At 42.6% G+C, this 17,072-nt stretch overlaps 1 protein-coding gene across 1 annotated transcript in view; it reads right to left on the bottom strand.

Annotated features, from left to right (window-relative positions):
- The window catches only part of WDR49 (WD repeat domain 49), a 723,235-nt gene that overhangs the window by 536,185 nt on the left and 169,978 nt on the right, over positions 1 to 17,072 (bottom strand). The window contains exon 7 of the mRNA XM_069618491.1: positions 11,430 to 11,578. Within this exon, the coding sequence (XP_069474592.1) occupies positions 11,430 to 11,578 (149 nt within the window). The remainder of the gene's footprint in view (positions 1 to 11,429; positions 11,579 to 17,072) is intronic.

The raw sequence follows: 17,072 nt of genomic DNA on the forward strand, positions 1-17,072 counted from the left end.
CATAGGGCATAATGGGAGTGGGGAAGGCGTTAATTACGCCACCGTAAATTACGGTGGCGTAATTAACATCAAGGTCCCTTAGCGCCATGGATTTTAACACCTGCTAAAAGCAGGTGTTAAAACCTCCATGGCGCTAAGGGACCTCGGAATCAGGCGGTAAGGGTCGGCGCTGTTTACGCCGCCGTAAACCCCTTACCGCCTGAGTCGTAATGAGGCCCATTGTATTAAAAACTATACAACAACCAGGGAGGTTTGCACCCAGAACCTATACATTCGGTGGCACCCTGGTCCAAAGTCCTTCTCTCTTTCCCTAATTCAAGATCGCCTTTCAGGGTGAACCAAACATTAGCACCCTGTATGGGGGAACCAGCCAATCAGGAGGCTTAGGACATGGGCTGTACTGTATGGTACAAGCCCGGGCAGCCAGCGCCCCCTTTCCTTCCCCGCTCCCTGACTCGCTTCATCTCTTAGCACCTGCGTATTTTCCTGCGCGGGTGTTAAGAGAGGTTTTTTTTAAAATAAAAAAAAAACTTACCTTAGAAGCATAGCCTGAGGCCGTGGAGTCCTGTTGGACAGGAAGCCCATTTTCTAGGAAACAGACTTCCTGTCGAACAGTTTTGCTCGACGTCGGCTGCGCTTCAAAGGTAAGTTTATTTTTTATTTTAAAAATGCACCATTAGCACCCTTGTAGACAACTACACTGGTGCTAATGGCGATATGTCCCTCGGTGACGGGCCCACCTTGTAGGTAACGGCCCACCACCCTCGTTAAGAGACCCTCGCTGCACTCTGGCCCTTAACTTGGCGGCGGGTTGTTACCTACAGGATGGGCCCGCCACAGAGGGGTATATCGCCTCAGTCACTCACAGTCTCTGAGTTGGTGTCCCAAGCACTTCTTTCTTGGCTCTGTGCCTTTCTCTGCAGATGTAGGGCCTGTCAAGGCTTCATGTGGGTAGATAGCTCATCCTGGTCTCAGTTACCAGGTGCAACCACCCCAGTATTTTATGTCATCCAACAGGGGTCAAGCATCTGGTTACGAGGGCACTCACACTTTCACCTCCTGTGTGGTATTGGCAATACACCCTCTCAACCTGGAGAAGCAATAGGGCTCACCTGCCCTAGATTTATTTCACCTACTTAGATTTGGCCCCTCCCCACCAGTTTAGGAGCACATCCCAGGCCCGTGTGGCATAGAGCTTTGCTCCTTCTCCATTCCTCACAATGCTTGCTTCCCTTTTCTCTTTCTCTTGGTCTTCTCCTACCTCCAAGGATTGTCTATTCACCTTGTCTTCCTGGCTATCCCTTTCTCCACTCATTCCTTTCCCTCTCCTCCTTCCCCTCTTTGACATTTTCGCCCACCTCTTCTTCCTCTATTCTAATATGTGGTTACTTCCTCCTCCCTCATTTGATGTTTGACCTACACTCCTTTCTCTCTGTCTAACTCCTCCTCCTCCTCCTTTTCCTCCTCCTCACTTTCTTGTCCTCTCTCTAACGCTTCATCCCCTCTCCACCTTCCTCTCCACTCGTCTGGCTCCAAATTATTCACTAGTCACCTAAATCCATCACCAGGTTTCTGGGTGTCCTTCCCTCTATATTCTGCTCTGGGTTGTAATCGGGCTCAAGATCAGGAGCAGAATGGCAGCGGTGTGTTATTTGGTATAAAGGGCTTTTAATTGGTGACACCTGCGAAAACTGCAATTTCCCCATGTGCTTTTACCTATGCTGCGACCTGTGTCACTGTTCTGCGGACGGGCGGGTGTAAGGGCTGGTCGCCATCTTTGAGTCATGCAGCTCTTCAGTCATGGGCACCGGGGTGGTGCGAGCAAAGGTCTGCTGTTGCTGAACCCCACTGGCTGCAAGGTCTTCTGCCTCCTTCAAAGGACTAGACGTTCCCTTTCTTGGTAAAGGGCTAACTCACAGTGCCAGCTAAGTTGGACTGCCTTTCCTCCACTAGCACCTGGGATATAATGATGGTAACATGCAGTTTGCAGAGCTAAGTGAGCATACGCTCACCAAGTCCAATGTTCACCTGCATAGCATATCATATGTACCAGGCCATGGATGGGGGCTCAGGGCACTAAGGGTCACATTAATACGAGGCCATTGATGGGATTGTGACGCAGGAGGGTCACCCATCTACCTATGGGTACAGCATCGCAAAGCAAGAGGAGGCTTGTGGCCCCCCCTGGCTCACCCAACGCCTAGCCCCTAGTTTCCCTATGTGACATAGCCACAGGAGGTTAAGATCCAGAAGGCAGCACAGGCAACAATTTCTAATAACAATACGTCAGTAAAGATTAGTATGATATAATATGATATGATAGGTTAGGTTATTTATAACGCGCCTAAGACCCAGAGGTTTCTAAGCGCGGTCTGGGGAATAAAACCTGTGTTGCTCCGTGTCGTCTTGCTTCCAAGGCGAGCACGTTGCTGTTGAGCTATCCTCCCGAGACAAGTATGAGGTTGGTGTTGATGTGGCCCTTCCTCTTGCAAAATTATGTTGACGAGTGTTTCAGAATAAATCCTGAGGGTGTTTATCTTGAATTTTCTTTTTCCATTTTTGGTAAGAACTTGAATGTGATCAAATATTTCCAAACATGGAATCTCTATTAGGTGTAGAAGGCTGTTGTGGTTAATCCTGAGGGATGCATATAAATCAACGAATCAAGGTTGTTTGTGTTGATCTGGGTTGGTTCAGACGTGTTTCTTGCAACGAGGTCACATGTGTGGAACCTTTAGGGGGGTCAGCAATGGTCCAGGCCAGAAGAAAACCCCGACCTGTCTCTGAGATAAATGTTCCTCCTGGCTACCATGGGAAAGGATCAAGTGTCAGGTTGTGAGTCTCCAAGCATTGACAGGCAAAAGAGCCAATTCCCCATGACCTTGGTAGGTGGAATTCTGGCTCAGGAAGTTGCCATGACCTTCCTACCTGTCCCCAACATGGCAGAACTAGACAGGGGCCAGTCCAAGGGATTAGAGAACACGCCACACCTGGCAATAAGAAGGAGGGAGCGGAGCATCAGCAGGTTAAGCCTAAAGGTAGATACAGTGATAAAGATAGGCAGAACAAGACGCAAAAGCAGAAATTGGCTTAGCCAAACCAAGAGGGTCACACAGGAAACCAGAACTAGTTGACACTCAAATGGGGAGGAGGTGGAACCAGGGGCCCAAGACAAATCCTGGTGAAGCCAGGATGGAAATAGACCCATACATTCCCTCAGAACTTGTATACAAAGAGGCAGAAACCTCAACACTTGAAAGTCATTATGGTTGGAGATAGGAAGTCATTCCATCAGTAGAGAGGTGTAGGGGAGAGTAAGAGATTTAGAAATGAGGATCCTGCATTGGCCTGGCAAAGAGGACCAGACAGCCGCACAGAACCAACAGGAAGGAATGACAGAGAAGAGCAGAACCTGAGTTGGCCAGCCAAAAAAGACCAGATAGGAAGGGAAAGATGAGCAGTAAAAGAAGCAAGCCATAACCTGGGTTGGCTAATATCAAAACGGCCAAATAGTACAAGGAATACAAGAAGGAGAAGCAGTAAAACAGAACCCATGCTGGCCAAGTGAAAAGACTTGATAAAGACAGAAGGCCAAGCAGCACAAGCAGAAAAGAAGAGAAAGGCCTTCACAGGGAGCCAGAGGTGGACATACCAAGCAGGAGACACCGGCATGAGAGAAGGGGAGAAGTGTACTATATCCGCAAGTGGAGAAAAGTGAGTGGGGCACTATATCTCCAGAAATATGATGGGCGCCGGTGCTTTATTTCAAGGGCTCTGACAGAGTTTGAGACTGCAGAAAACTAGGGGCATTAGCCCAGATTTTGGTAGCAGCTGGTATGTCACCAGCCTAAGCTAAATGATTGTGCATAGTGTTGAGAACCCAGGTTGAGAGGGATGGAAACCTAACCATTAGTGCCCTGATAGGGAAAGGAATACATACCTGCCTCAAGCCAAATACAGACCACTAGCACAACAGGGTCTGCCAAGTAAAGCAGTGGCGAGAACCCCTGAGGACACCTGGTCCATGGCAGCAGCTCAGAGGCTATCTCTCCATCCAAGTAGCGATGCAAGACCAAAGCAAATACACCTGTCAATGCAAAGATAAAGACTGCTTTGGATGGCCAAACCAAGCCAACAGAGAGGCACAGAAGTGTTCTGGGGGCATTATACATGTCCGTGAGACTGTGAGTGATTTGATGAAGATTGACCTGCATGTGAATGCCTAGGGATTTGGGGGCAGAAACCAGGGAGAGGACGTTGGACTCAAGACACTTAGCCATATAGAAAAGGTATGGCTTATTTCAGTTAGTCCCAAACTGACATGATGGCTTCCGGAATGTTCCTATTTTATTATGAGTGTATCCCCTGGGTCCGGTAAGTGTTCTGCTTTCTCTACCACTACCCAGAAGTTTGTTAATGGTAAATACGAGTGGCAGTATCTTCAAGCCAGGTAAAGAAGACTGGCTGAAGAAAGAGAGGGAGACATGACCTACGAAAACAAGGCTGGTCATCATTACCCTTAACATCGCTGTTGTCAATGGGGCATATCAGTGCTAGGAGAGCCCCTACCTGCACCCTATCTTTTGCTTGTAAACAAATTGCACCTGAGCCATTTGCTACTGTGTATGAGTGTTCCGTTCCTCCTCATGGCTCTGTATCCAAGTAGGTTCCACATGATTTAGGGGTAACCAGTGGGTTTGCTTTTGCCTACTCACTTTTACACAAGGTCAAGTTCTATGGTATGTACCTGGCGTCTTCCACCAGACTTTTTCTTCTCATTTATCCTGGAAATGGGTATGAAATGAGAAAGAAATTATATGTTCACCTGTGAGCATGCCGAAGGGAGTTCATTACTACAGTTCAATATACTACTGCCTTGTTTTATGCTTATTTGAAGAGGCTATGTGATTTACCAAAAGGTTAGCAAAATAGAGTTTACTACAGTTCACATTGTATACCCTTGTCCTCAAATGCTGGCCAATAGGGAATTAATAGACAATTGCTCTTATGTAAGGAGCAGCATAGATGTTGCAAAAATAGGTCATGATGACCCTCTTCTCTTAGGTCAGAAGCGTAGAACCTCAATTTACCTGAAAAGAAGTAGGAGCTTTGGGGCTTCTACAATGTCTGCCTCGAACCTCTCTGGTCGTTGTTAAGTGCAGTAGTGGATGGTACTGTGTTGGATTAGTAGTGGGTAGAACCGGTGACCAGGGATACTTCAGGCTATTCTTGCTTAGGGGAGAAGTAGCTCAGGTGTAACATAGCTTCCTAGTCATTGAGAGACCAGGGTTTACTCTAAGTGATGGGTTCCAGCGAGCTTAGTTTGAATGTGTTTCTGTGGCCGACTGCTGAACAAGGTAGTCTGCGCATTCTGCATTGGTGCATGCCCATGAGAAGGCAACACTGAGAGGCTTTGGAAGGAATTCAGAGTGTTAGGTAATACTCCAGAACACTAAGGCCCTCATTACAAGTCAGGCGTTAAGGGTTTAACGGCGCCGTCGGCGCTGTTAACCCTTAACGCCTGATTCACACTTTAACGCCTGCTTTTTGCAGGCATTAAAGTCCAAGGCGCTAAGCGACCTTGGTGCTAATTACGGCACCGTAATTTACGGTGCCGTAATTAGCGCCTTCCCCATCCCCATTATGCCCTACGGGGCAAAAATGGGAATGGGGAAGGGCAAATGGTGAATGGGGAATTACCGCCCCACTCACCTTGGAATGGGGCGGTAATTCCGCCATCCACCATGGCGGAATCCGGCATGGACCATGGTGCTAATAGCACCATGGTCCACCGCCTGACTTGTAATGAGGGCATAAAACAACTTTGTACAGTTGGGTTACAGAATCAGGTCTTCAGGACTGGTGGGGCTTCAGAAGTAATCCATGTCCTTCAGGGAGGTTAGAGCACTGAAGGACCAGGGCATTTGTGGAATGCAGAATGGGTCCTATTCGGGATGAGGTCCTGAGTCATAGATGAGGGTCAATGTCCAATGGCACAGGGAGCAGCATAATCTGTTTGTGAATCAACAGTAAACCACCTAAAGTTCCTAAACGCATTTATTAATAATAATAATAATAATAATAATAATAATAATAATAATAATAACACAAATCACCTTCCAGTCCAAGGACTATAATAATCACTGTTATCACTATCCAGTTTTACTACATGTATGAGCTTTGAAAACATGAAGGGCAAAGTTGTCCGTCTATAATTTAAGCCTGTGGCATGCAAGCTGATTCCTTGTCAGAGGTAAGCACTTTACATGCAAGCTATCCTCCCAAGACCATTCCTCTTCAAGCAAGCTTTCCCCAATTGAGTTGATGACACATTTAGAAGCCTGTACCACTGAAGGACACAATTACCAGATGAAAGGTTACCAGCGGATCACTTTTATTGGGCTCTACTTCATTCCAACATATTTATTTATTTAATATATATCTATATGCACAGACACACGTCATATCACAGAGCAGTGTTTGGAACTCCTCTCTCCTCCACTCCTCGCACCTTTCTCCACGTTCTCCCTGCCCAGTCATTCGCCCCCAGGTGTGATGACGGAGAGCACTGCGGTCCTGTGCGGTGATGTGGCTAGTCCATGTGAGTAGATTACCCCCTGCCGTTAGCAAGAAATGAATTCGTTCATAACATACTTTTATATTTACCAGGTAGTCTTCTCACCCTCCTGTTTTTCAGGGACCTGGTTTCTTTGCCTCCTTCTCTTGTCTTCACTCACATCAAGCACTTCTTTTCTCTTCCTCCGAGTTTATTTCACTCTTTTCACTACTTCTCTTAGTTTCTTCTCTATTGGCCTTTCATTTCTCTTTATCCATTGCAGCGATAGGCTTGTGTTCATTTTTCTCTTCCTCATCATGTAAAATGGGATAACGCCCATGATACTATTCTGAGTCATCCTATGTGCTGCTATACTTTTGCTCAATTCTTCTTGACAATCTAGCCCAACTCTGTACGCTGCCTGTATGATTCCTTTCGCATAAAAATTAATTATTTCCACCTGTCCATTACCTTGTGGGTGGTACAACATAGATTTCTTATGTTTCACTTCGCTCTTCCACAGGTACTCTTTCATCACTTCAGAGACAAACTGCACTTCATTATCTGTGACTATCATCTTCGGACACCCTTCTCTCCTGAACACCTCTTCAAAACAGGTTATATATGAATTTGTTATTACCTCTGCCATGAAATGAACCTCAGAACTTTTAGGCGCGCAATCCAGTATGGCTGTAGCATGCTTATGCTCAGCTGCAAGGTATTCCATTGGTCCTATGAAATCCATACCTACTTGATGCCATACATCTTTGGGCCATTATAATGTTCCCAATGGTGCTACTCTGGTCACCATTCGTTTGTTTCCTTCCTTGCGAAAGGTACAGTTACTCAGAGTTCTCTCCGTCTCTGTGTCCATTTAGGGCCGCCAATATTGTTCTCTCATTCTTCTTTTGGTGAGCATCATTCCTGTGTGTCTTTCATGACCCAGCCATATTATCTTGCTCCTGAGGCTGGTGGGAGGTACCAACACGTTTCCGTTTGCATTTTCCAGTTGCTTTGCATTTCTAGCACTAGCATTCTTTCTCCTGGCAACCCTCTCTTGATGTACCACAGTCTTGTCCTGCACCATTTTTCTGAAGTTATGGTTTGGTCACATTGCTCACCCTTCTCCGTGATGGCTGAGACTTCACGTTCTTCTTTCAGATAATGTCCTTCATCTCTTGACAGTAGAAACCTTGATAGACAGTCCCTGTCTATTTTCCCATCTGGGTATAGGATTTATACTTAAGATATACTCTTGCATTTTCGATGCTAGTCTTGCTATTCTTGGTGGCTGATATCCTGTGCTCCTGGCTCCTAATATGTTCAGTAAGGGCTTGTGATCTGTCCACAACTTACACCTTCTTCCCCACAGGTATGTCAGGAAATGGTTTACTGCCCGGCTGCACACTAGCATCTCATTTTCTGTCACAGAGTAATGTTGCTCTGTGCTTGTCAGTGCCTTTGACACACATGCTACTGTGTAGGTTTCCTTTTGTGTCTGGTGCATGAGGGCTGCTCCTGTCCCATATGCACTCGCATCTACAGCTATGATCGTTACGTTTATCGCATCAAATGGTTTGCGATTTGGTACTCCTATTATGTCCATTTTACATTGTTAAATGTCAACCGGAATTGATCTGTCCATTCAAATGTTTATCCTTTTCTCAGTAATCTCCTATATTCTTCTGTCTTGTTGGAAACATATTTTACAAACTTCGCGTAATATTCTGCCATCCCTACGAAGGACTTCAACTGTTCTTTTATCTGTTCGGGGCTTCTGATATCGCTTGCACCAGGCTCTGCTTCGATACCCGCTGCTGAGACTGTGTATCACAGGAAATCTAATTTTCCTTTGTGCAGTTTACGTGTCTGTCTTTTTTGCCGGAATCCTTCCCTCCCCGGTCTTTCCACCAACTGTTCCAGGGCAGCATCATGCTCCTTTTTAGTAATGATGTAGATCAATATGTCGTCCTGAAAGAAATTGACATTTTCTATGCCCTGCAAGGATTTGGTTATGATCCTCTGGAAAACTGATGCCACTGAACACAGTCTGAATGGCTGGCGTTTGTACTGGTAGTGCCATACAGAGTCAACAACGCTGTCAAATGTCTTGACTTTGTGTACAGTTTTACTTGATGGTACGCGCTGGTTATATCTAATTTTGTTAATATGGCAACTCCTAGCAAGGACTGCATCCTCTCAGATATATTAGGCAAAGGGAAATTATCTGTTATCACTTCTTGTTCCAGCGCTCCTAGGCCTATGCACATTCTGAGCTTGTGAGACATGTTCCTTCTGGTTATTACCACAGGACTAGGTCATTCCATGGCTTCCACAGTCTCAATGACATTTTCTACCATCGGTTTTTTAACATCTCTTGCACTTCTTCTCTTGCTGTGACTGGCACTGGTCTCACATTTTGTTTGACTGCCGTGTCTCCTTCTCTCAATTTGATGTTGTTCATGTACCCTTTCAACCCTTTCAATGTCCCTATCATGTCCTCAGAGATTTCTGCATGCTTTTCGAGCATGTCCAGCTGCTCTGCGTTCATCATTGCCATTGCTTGTTCTTGGTGTTTGGATCTAGCTTGATGTCCAATTCAGCTTGGTGCGGCCATCCCAGAAGAGCATGTCCTACATCTGTGACGTATACCCTTCCATTGGTTTTCCTGTGGTTAAATTGGATGGCGTTTGAAGTACCCTGATATATTTGTTTCCTTGCCATCATAGGCTCCCAGTTTCTGCACCTCTGTTCATACTGTTCTTCTGATATTATTGTGAGGTCAGATCCTAAGTCGGCCATCATTCATATGGACTTGACTCCTGCTCGCACGTCACAGTGTGGTCTTTTTTTCTTCCCCTTTTTCTTTATCACATTTATACTCAGTATTTTGATTTGTTTGGTTTAAGGCTCTTGTGAGTCTTCACTTTCACTAATTTCTATCTCTTCTTGGTTCACAGTTATCTTCCTACACGTTCTTGCAAAATGGCCTTTCATTTGGCACTTTGCAACTTTCTTCTTTGTGCAGGCTAGTCTTTGCCATACGTTGTGTGACTACGCATGCAACACTTTTAGCACTCTCTCGGATTCCTGGGTTCTTCTTCTTTCTGACTTTCCCTCTTTTCCTGCGTTCTCCACTCTGCTGGGTCTTTTGCTCTTTCATTTTACGTCATTGATTTGAGTAACTTCTTTTTCTGAATTCAGTTTTTGTTCTTTTTGCGTATGCAGCATACTATCTTCTACAATGTGTGCTATATTCAGGATTTCTTCTAGAATGGGTGTTTTACATTGCAGCACCTTCTCTTGTATTTCGGAACTCTTGTATCCCACTACCAACGAATCCCTCAGCATAGTGTCTAGCGTGACATTATCTCTCTTAGCGCAGTGAGATAGTCATCCATCGGCTCGTTCACTCTTTGCTTCCTTTCATAGCAGTGCAACCTGTACCTCAGTTCATTCCCTCTATTCTAGAACCTCTTCTTTAAGATTTTTAGTTCTTCCAGGTAAGAGCTCTATCTGATCGATCCGTCACTTTCTTTTTCGACTGGGAATGTCTGGAATATTCTCATGGTGCACACCTTTGATAGGGATGAGAATGTGGTGGCATTGCCTCTAGGAAGGAAAAGAATACATTTGCACATGTTTTTCAAAAGGAATGTTATACTAGAGTTCAGGTAGAAGAGTGCTCCTGTGCCAAATGGTCAGACTGGGCAAACTAATCTGACAGCCTGAGTCTTGTTGGAACTGAGAAGTTAGAACCTCGATTACAAGACATATGGGGAGCTACACGTGTTATATTTTTAAGGAGAGGGAAAGAATGAATCTGTATATTATAGAGTACAAGACTATTAACTTTCAGCCGTGTATATGGTCTTTCCCTCCGTATCATATTATCAATAATCAGTTACCACCTAACAATAATTATGTCAGACCTCAATCTTGCAGATTTTATTTAAATCACATGCTGTATTCCTTTGTGTCTATGCTTTCTTTTGTTAGTCATTTTCTCTGTTTATGGGCTTCCTCACAAGTTGGGCTGTAGCACTTAAATTTGGTGGTAGCGGTATTACCGCCCTATTTAAAGGCTGGCCCTATCACGAGTTGGGAGCTAAATGGGCTGTTTTACCTCCAGCTTTTTTGTGAGGTGAAAATCCCATTTAATGCTGTGTTTTCGGGGGTATTAACGCCGGCTGTATTGGCCCGCAATATTAGCACCAGAAATACCCCATTTGATCCAATGGACCCAATGGGGAATGGGGATTTACTGTTAACGCACAACCCGTGATCCAGTGGTAATACAGCCGGACCGGTGGGTGCTAAGGCTATTACTGTCCGGCAGTATTACAGCCAGGATACAGCCCAACTGTGATAAGGCCCTACATGTTTTGTACATATTCAGTGAGAAGTATGCAACCATAAACAAATCTATTATATAAAAAAGAATAATTTGCGAAAATGCATTGTAAGCCTTTGCTGTGTATTCCTCTATTTCGAACACAGGAAACCTCACAAAAAAAGATTCACTTCCAGCAATTTATTATTCACATTTTTTATCAGTCTTACATTTTATTGGACATATTCAACTTTGTCATTTGTACTGCTTATGTACCTGTGTTGGTCATTTTTACTCATTTCGTACTGATTCCCTAAGCAGTAAACCTGACAGCCTTGGCAATTCCACTCAAATGTCGCCACACATTTGACTATGTCCAGATTTCAAGCAAACATTGATCAGAGCTAAATGTGTCATTCAGGCACTAAATAATCTCTGTTTTGGTTTTGACTTTTATTACAAGCACTAGTCTGTCAGGTGCTTAGAACGTGTAAAGAATGTTCACAAACTCGGTGATTACACAGACGTTTCCATACCCACCTTGTCTTTAGAGAAGCTTAAGAGCTGCTTCCGCCCTACCATGAACTGAACAGCTAAGACACTCGCCATGTTACCCTGAAGGATGCCAGTGGGTTTCGAGACGACATAAGGGTTCCATAGGCAGACTTTGTGATCAACGCCAGCTGTTGCTGTGAAAATGAAGTGAAGAAAACAACCGTGCATATTAGAACGGACGTTTCTGAAATATTGTGTCGTTTCTATGAAACATATGTGGCCTGACATTATTTTTCAAACATTTACGAAGATATGCATTAAGTGGTGTGCTAGTGTTATTCAGCTTTTAAAGAAACTGAATGGCAAATGTTTATATATATTTTTGATAGTGTATTTGTTAGATATTTTAAATCTTTTAGGAATTGTTAATTTAATTTGATACATTTGTTAGCTATTAATATTGATGTTAGGCTTTTGAAAATTGTTACCTGTTGCTGATTTTGTTGCATATTGTTTGGAAATGATAATAAAGGTTTCAAAAATATATATATTTGTATGTAAAAATGGTTTGAAATAATGAAGTTCAATTAACACCTATCACTAAATGTCACAGAAAAAATCGTTCAATTACAAAAATGAACGCATTGCTAAATAAATAAAAAATGATGATTCAAATGATATCAGAATTCTCTTTTTCTTTGTCAATTTTACATTTCTGCAAGACAGGTGAACCCCACACCCAAGACTGCGTTTTCCCTGTAAGCCCCAACGCATACCCCTTTCCTTATGGCATTATTTCCCATGAGCATGCTCCCTCTTCCCGCCTAACCCCTCACCGCTTCCAATTTTGGCACAAAAAGATACATCCATGTTACATTCACAAAAGCATTTTCTGAGGGTAAATAATATAACTTGTTTGATCAACACTTGTGACTCTTCTCACAGACAGAAACAGTCTGGTGGATTCACCAAAACAAATCCTTTTATAATACACATTGCTTCACTGTACAAGAAATACCCGAGTCAACGCACCCTGCACCACCTTTACTGAAATTACACAGAAAAGAAAACACCCTTGTCTTGCTTTCTGTATGTTGTCCACTAACAGGAAAAGGAGGGGGCGAGGTCTGTGTAAATATAACAACTTGATAGGACTTTCCGTTATGACTTGCAGTATGTTCAACTCCTCAGTAGATGAAGGGTCGCACCACAATCTAATCTTTAGACTGCCTAAAAGTATGTTTTATCCCAAAATGCACAGTGTGTAAAGACGAGCCGGGGTTGTGTTGGTAACACAAAATTCCACCTAATAAAAGGCAAGACAATACACCTTTCGAATACTCCCTCTCTCACACGGTCAGGGGGTGACCACAAATATTCATATATAAAGGAGACAGATTCAAAGTTATCAAAATAACTGATATATACACATGATCTAATGTAACAACCCCTGCCTGTACACATCTAGTCTTGAAAGAATAGACCCAGTACGTGATGATTTTCCACAGTATCAAAAAAAGAAACCAAATATGTTAATAAAGTTTATCACAAAAGATTAAAAACTCATAAAAGTGTTTTGCATGAAGATGACCCAAAAAAAACACAAAACATGGTAAATATAAAACCAATACAAATCACCGATTTCACATACATATAACCACATACAATGAATACAACACAGTACTAAACACATAAATGACTCTAACACTTGTTCCAAAACTGAGTATTATTGACTCAGGCAAACAACAATCCGACATGTTTCAGTTCTTTTTTGCACTAATTGCACGAGCTTTCTTCAGGTTGAAGAACTCGATTTTCTTAGTCTCCACCATGCAATCCAGGGCCACCCGAGGAGATTTCAATAGTACTCCTAAAATCAACAAATAAAGACAAAATGGGGCGCTATCACTATATGTTACCATCATCCATATTTGAAAGTCAGTTTAAGCTCAGAAACATAGCTCAACAACCCAATAGACATGCTCATTAATTTGCAATGTACTGGGTGAGGTCCATAGGTTGCTGTCAACCCTGCCTCACAAACCACCACAACAATGACTGCGTATCTCCTAATAGGATATTGGTAGTGCTGGTGTAACAATACACCTTGAGTAGCTGCAGACTCCAATTATCAAGTCTATGTAGTTTTCTTGGTGGCTCTTATGTAGCCCAGAGTCCTAAAACAGTGCTGCAAAACAAACCCACACACAACCCATAGTAGTGTGTCAAAGCCTGGAAACATATTAAAACACCTTTTACGAACACCACAGAGCTACTATCACCATGTTAAACACCATATTCTGCCCTTCTTAGTCAACATGAGAGCTGCAACGCCTCCCTATAAACATGCACACCCACACCAGATGTAAAAGGACTGTGCTATGTGTTGCAGGGTGTGCTGTAATGCAACTAAACACTACCCATCACCACGTGAACCTCAATACTCCGATAGTACCTCCTTTATGATAGTAAACTTCCCACAGGTTTCTGCCGCGATTCTTTCCACAACAAACCTAGTATTTCCCTCTCAAGATGACCTTCAGAATAAGGTGCCTTTAGACAGTAAAGACACAAAGCAACAACCAGGATCACCATGTTGTCACTTGAATATAGCTTTCGACACGCGAATATAGCGTAATCGCTGAACACACCATTTATACCTGATTTCCAGGGTCGTCTTTGCTGACGCCAGTCTGTGGGGGCAAGGAAACACTAATTATCCAAGTCCCACGTCTCTCAACACAGCGTGCTGATCGCTTTACATGCGCGGTTGAATAAACCCATTCCAATGGGTCACCGCAATAAACAATGGACTGCAGACAAACAAACCTCCATGAAAGTAAAAAGAGGACTATGTTCCCGAGGTAGTGTTTGTAATGAGACATGACTGTGAAACACCAGTCCACACCAAGGGCACCGTTCCTTATTAGATAATAAATCACTCATCCATCATAAATCCATTATTGACAAAATGAAACATATCGAAAGAATAAAAAATATATTCAAAAAAATGAGGCGGTCATAGAAATGGAAAAAAGACTGCAAATTGTCGACCTGCCCCAAAACCACAAAGGTGGAAAAAAAAGGGAAGGAAGAAAAGGGAAGTAAGCAAATGTGAATATCAAATAACGGAAAAATCCCAAAACGGCTGGAGTTAAAACCCAGCACTGAATTTCATGTTGGAAATAAAAACCATCTAGTTAATTTCCTATTTTCAACATCAATCAAACATTTCCTGAAAAGAAATGGTTGTTATAAAATCAGAACACATTTAAACCGAGTATATCTGTTTTTTGAAAACCATTCTACTAGTGCATCAACAGTAATTTATACACCCCATTCAAGGGGACAATGTTTTCTTCACAAAAGCACAAGATTTTCTGCTTGGCTATACGGCCAGCCATAACACTGGCAACACACCTTTTTTTCAGAGAGCATAACATAAGACTTAATGGACACAATTTTTCATGCCCTACCAGTACCACATTATTAATGCGTGTGCTGCCAATCTATTTCCTCATTGAGACCAATGATGTGACTTTGACATTTAAAGATCATTTTCTGTTCAAACAATATTAATTTGCGGTCTGTTTCTGATTTGTTTTTACCGACAATTTTCCTCAAAATAACCCACCTAAAACCTTCATGGGAATGTTTCATTTGAACAAAATATTTGACCATGGGTGCCATTAGTATTTGATTTTTTATACAACTCCGATGTTCTATCATATGTGTGCGACATTTCCTATTAGTTTTTCCAACATATTGTAGTCCACAAGGACAAGTGATTAAATAAACCACATTCTCTGTGTTACAGTTAGTCATACCATTAAGTGTCCAGAGAGTAGTTGGATTCACCATTATCTGTTTGGTTTCTTTGGTCGAAGCACACATCACACATTTCCCGCAGGGGAAATGTCCCTTCACAGGTGGATGCCCCCACAACGTGGTTTGTCTAGGTTTGGACATCTGCTTGATCGATATGTCATTCCTAATCAACATCTCTCTGATGTTCTGACTCTTCTTAAAAGCCACTAACGGAAGAGGAGTAGATTTGTCATTGTAGACTCTTCTCCATGTTTTATTAATGATGCCTTTGATTTTGTAAGACAAATTTGAAAAAGTATTGACAAACACAATACGGTTTTCTTTATCATCCCTTTTCTTTTTTTCTAATAGGGCCTCCCAATTGTTGTTGTATGTTACTTTGGAGGATGTCTTAACCAATTTGGCTGGATAGCCTGTGTTGTGAAGTTTTTTGGACAGGAGGGCAGCACTATCTATGTAATCCTGCTGTAGACTACTATTTCTCTTAAGCCTAAGAAATTGCCCGAAGGGTAAATTTGCTTTGATATGATTAGCATGATGGCTAGAGAAATGTAGAAGAGCATTTTGTATCAGTTTTCTTATTATAAGGTTTCACTTTGAGATAACCACCATGATGAAAAATGGTGATATCCAGGAAATTGATCTCTTGCATATTAATTTCCTTGGTGAATTTAAGAAAAGGATTCTGTGCATTCAACCATTCCACAAAGGCCTCTGCCTCTGTCATAGTGCCTTCCCATAGTATGAAAATGTCATCTATAAATCGTAACCGCTTCAATAGATGTTTTTTGAAAGGATTGGTAACAGGATAGATGACCCGTTTCTCAAAGTATTCCACATATAGATTAGCAAGATTTGGTGCCATGGCGGCACCCATAGCGGTACCTTCTATCTGTTCAAAAAAGGCTCCTTGAAACTGAAAAAAGTTTTTAGTTAAAGAAAACTCTGCACACCACATAATAAAAGCATTACTGACTGGGTGCCCATATTCTCTGTCTCTCAAGATTTCCTCTACCACTTCCAGAGTGGCCCTTTGTGGAATTACTGTATACAGGGATTGTATGTCTAGGCTGATCAATAAGGATTTGTCTGGACTAAAAGGGAAATTCTCAATTTTATTGATGGCATCTGATGTGTCCCTTAAATAGCTACTCATTTTAGGATAAATGGTCTTAGATAGTAATCAACGAATTTTGATAAAGGTTCTAATATGGAGCTGACTCCTGATACAATGGTTCTGCCTGGAGTGTTAATAAGGCTTTTGTGTACCTTAGGTAAGATGTAAAATACCGGTACACGCCCTTGTTTTCTAATAAGGTAGTCGCATTCCTGCTTGCTAATCATTTCTGCCTCATAGGCCCTCAGTACCTTATTTTCTATGATTTCCATCAGGGTGGTGGAGGGATCAGAAGGAATCGGACGATAACTTTTGACATTGTTTAGTAACCGTAGGCATTCACCTACGTAGGCATTATGATTGAGTAACACAATGGCCCTACCTTTATCGGCTTGCCTCACTATAACGTCTTCCAACTTGGCCAATTTGGAAATCAATGTCCGTTGTGCATTCCCAAAATTAGAACGATGTGGGATACCCTGTTGTTCTAGTTTATAGACTTCTTTGAGTACCTGTTTTTCAAACACCCGAGATTCAGAGGTGTAACTGTGGGCTGGTGCTTTAAAAGTAGATTTGTTTCTCAGACCAGTACGGTAGAGGTTTTCATAGGTGTTGTCATTCTGAAAAAATTCATTGAAGTGAACTTTGCGCATAAAAGTATGAAATTCAGACTTAAATTCGAACAGATCATGATATTTCATGGTGATAAAATTCAAGCCTTTATTGAGAACTAGCTCTTCATT

The sequence above is a fragment of the Ambystoma mexicanum genome, chromosome 10, assembly GCF_040938575.1.
Source record: "Ambystoma mexicanum isolate Mex_15411 chromosome 10, UKY_AmexF1_1, whole genome shotgun sequence".
In the NCBI taxonomy this organism is placed as follows: domain Eukaryota; kingdom Metazoa; phylum Chordata; class Amphibia; order Caudata; family Ambystomatidae; genus Ambystoma; species Ambystoma mexicanum.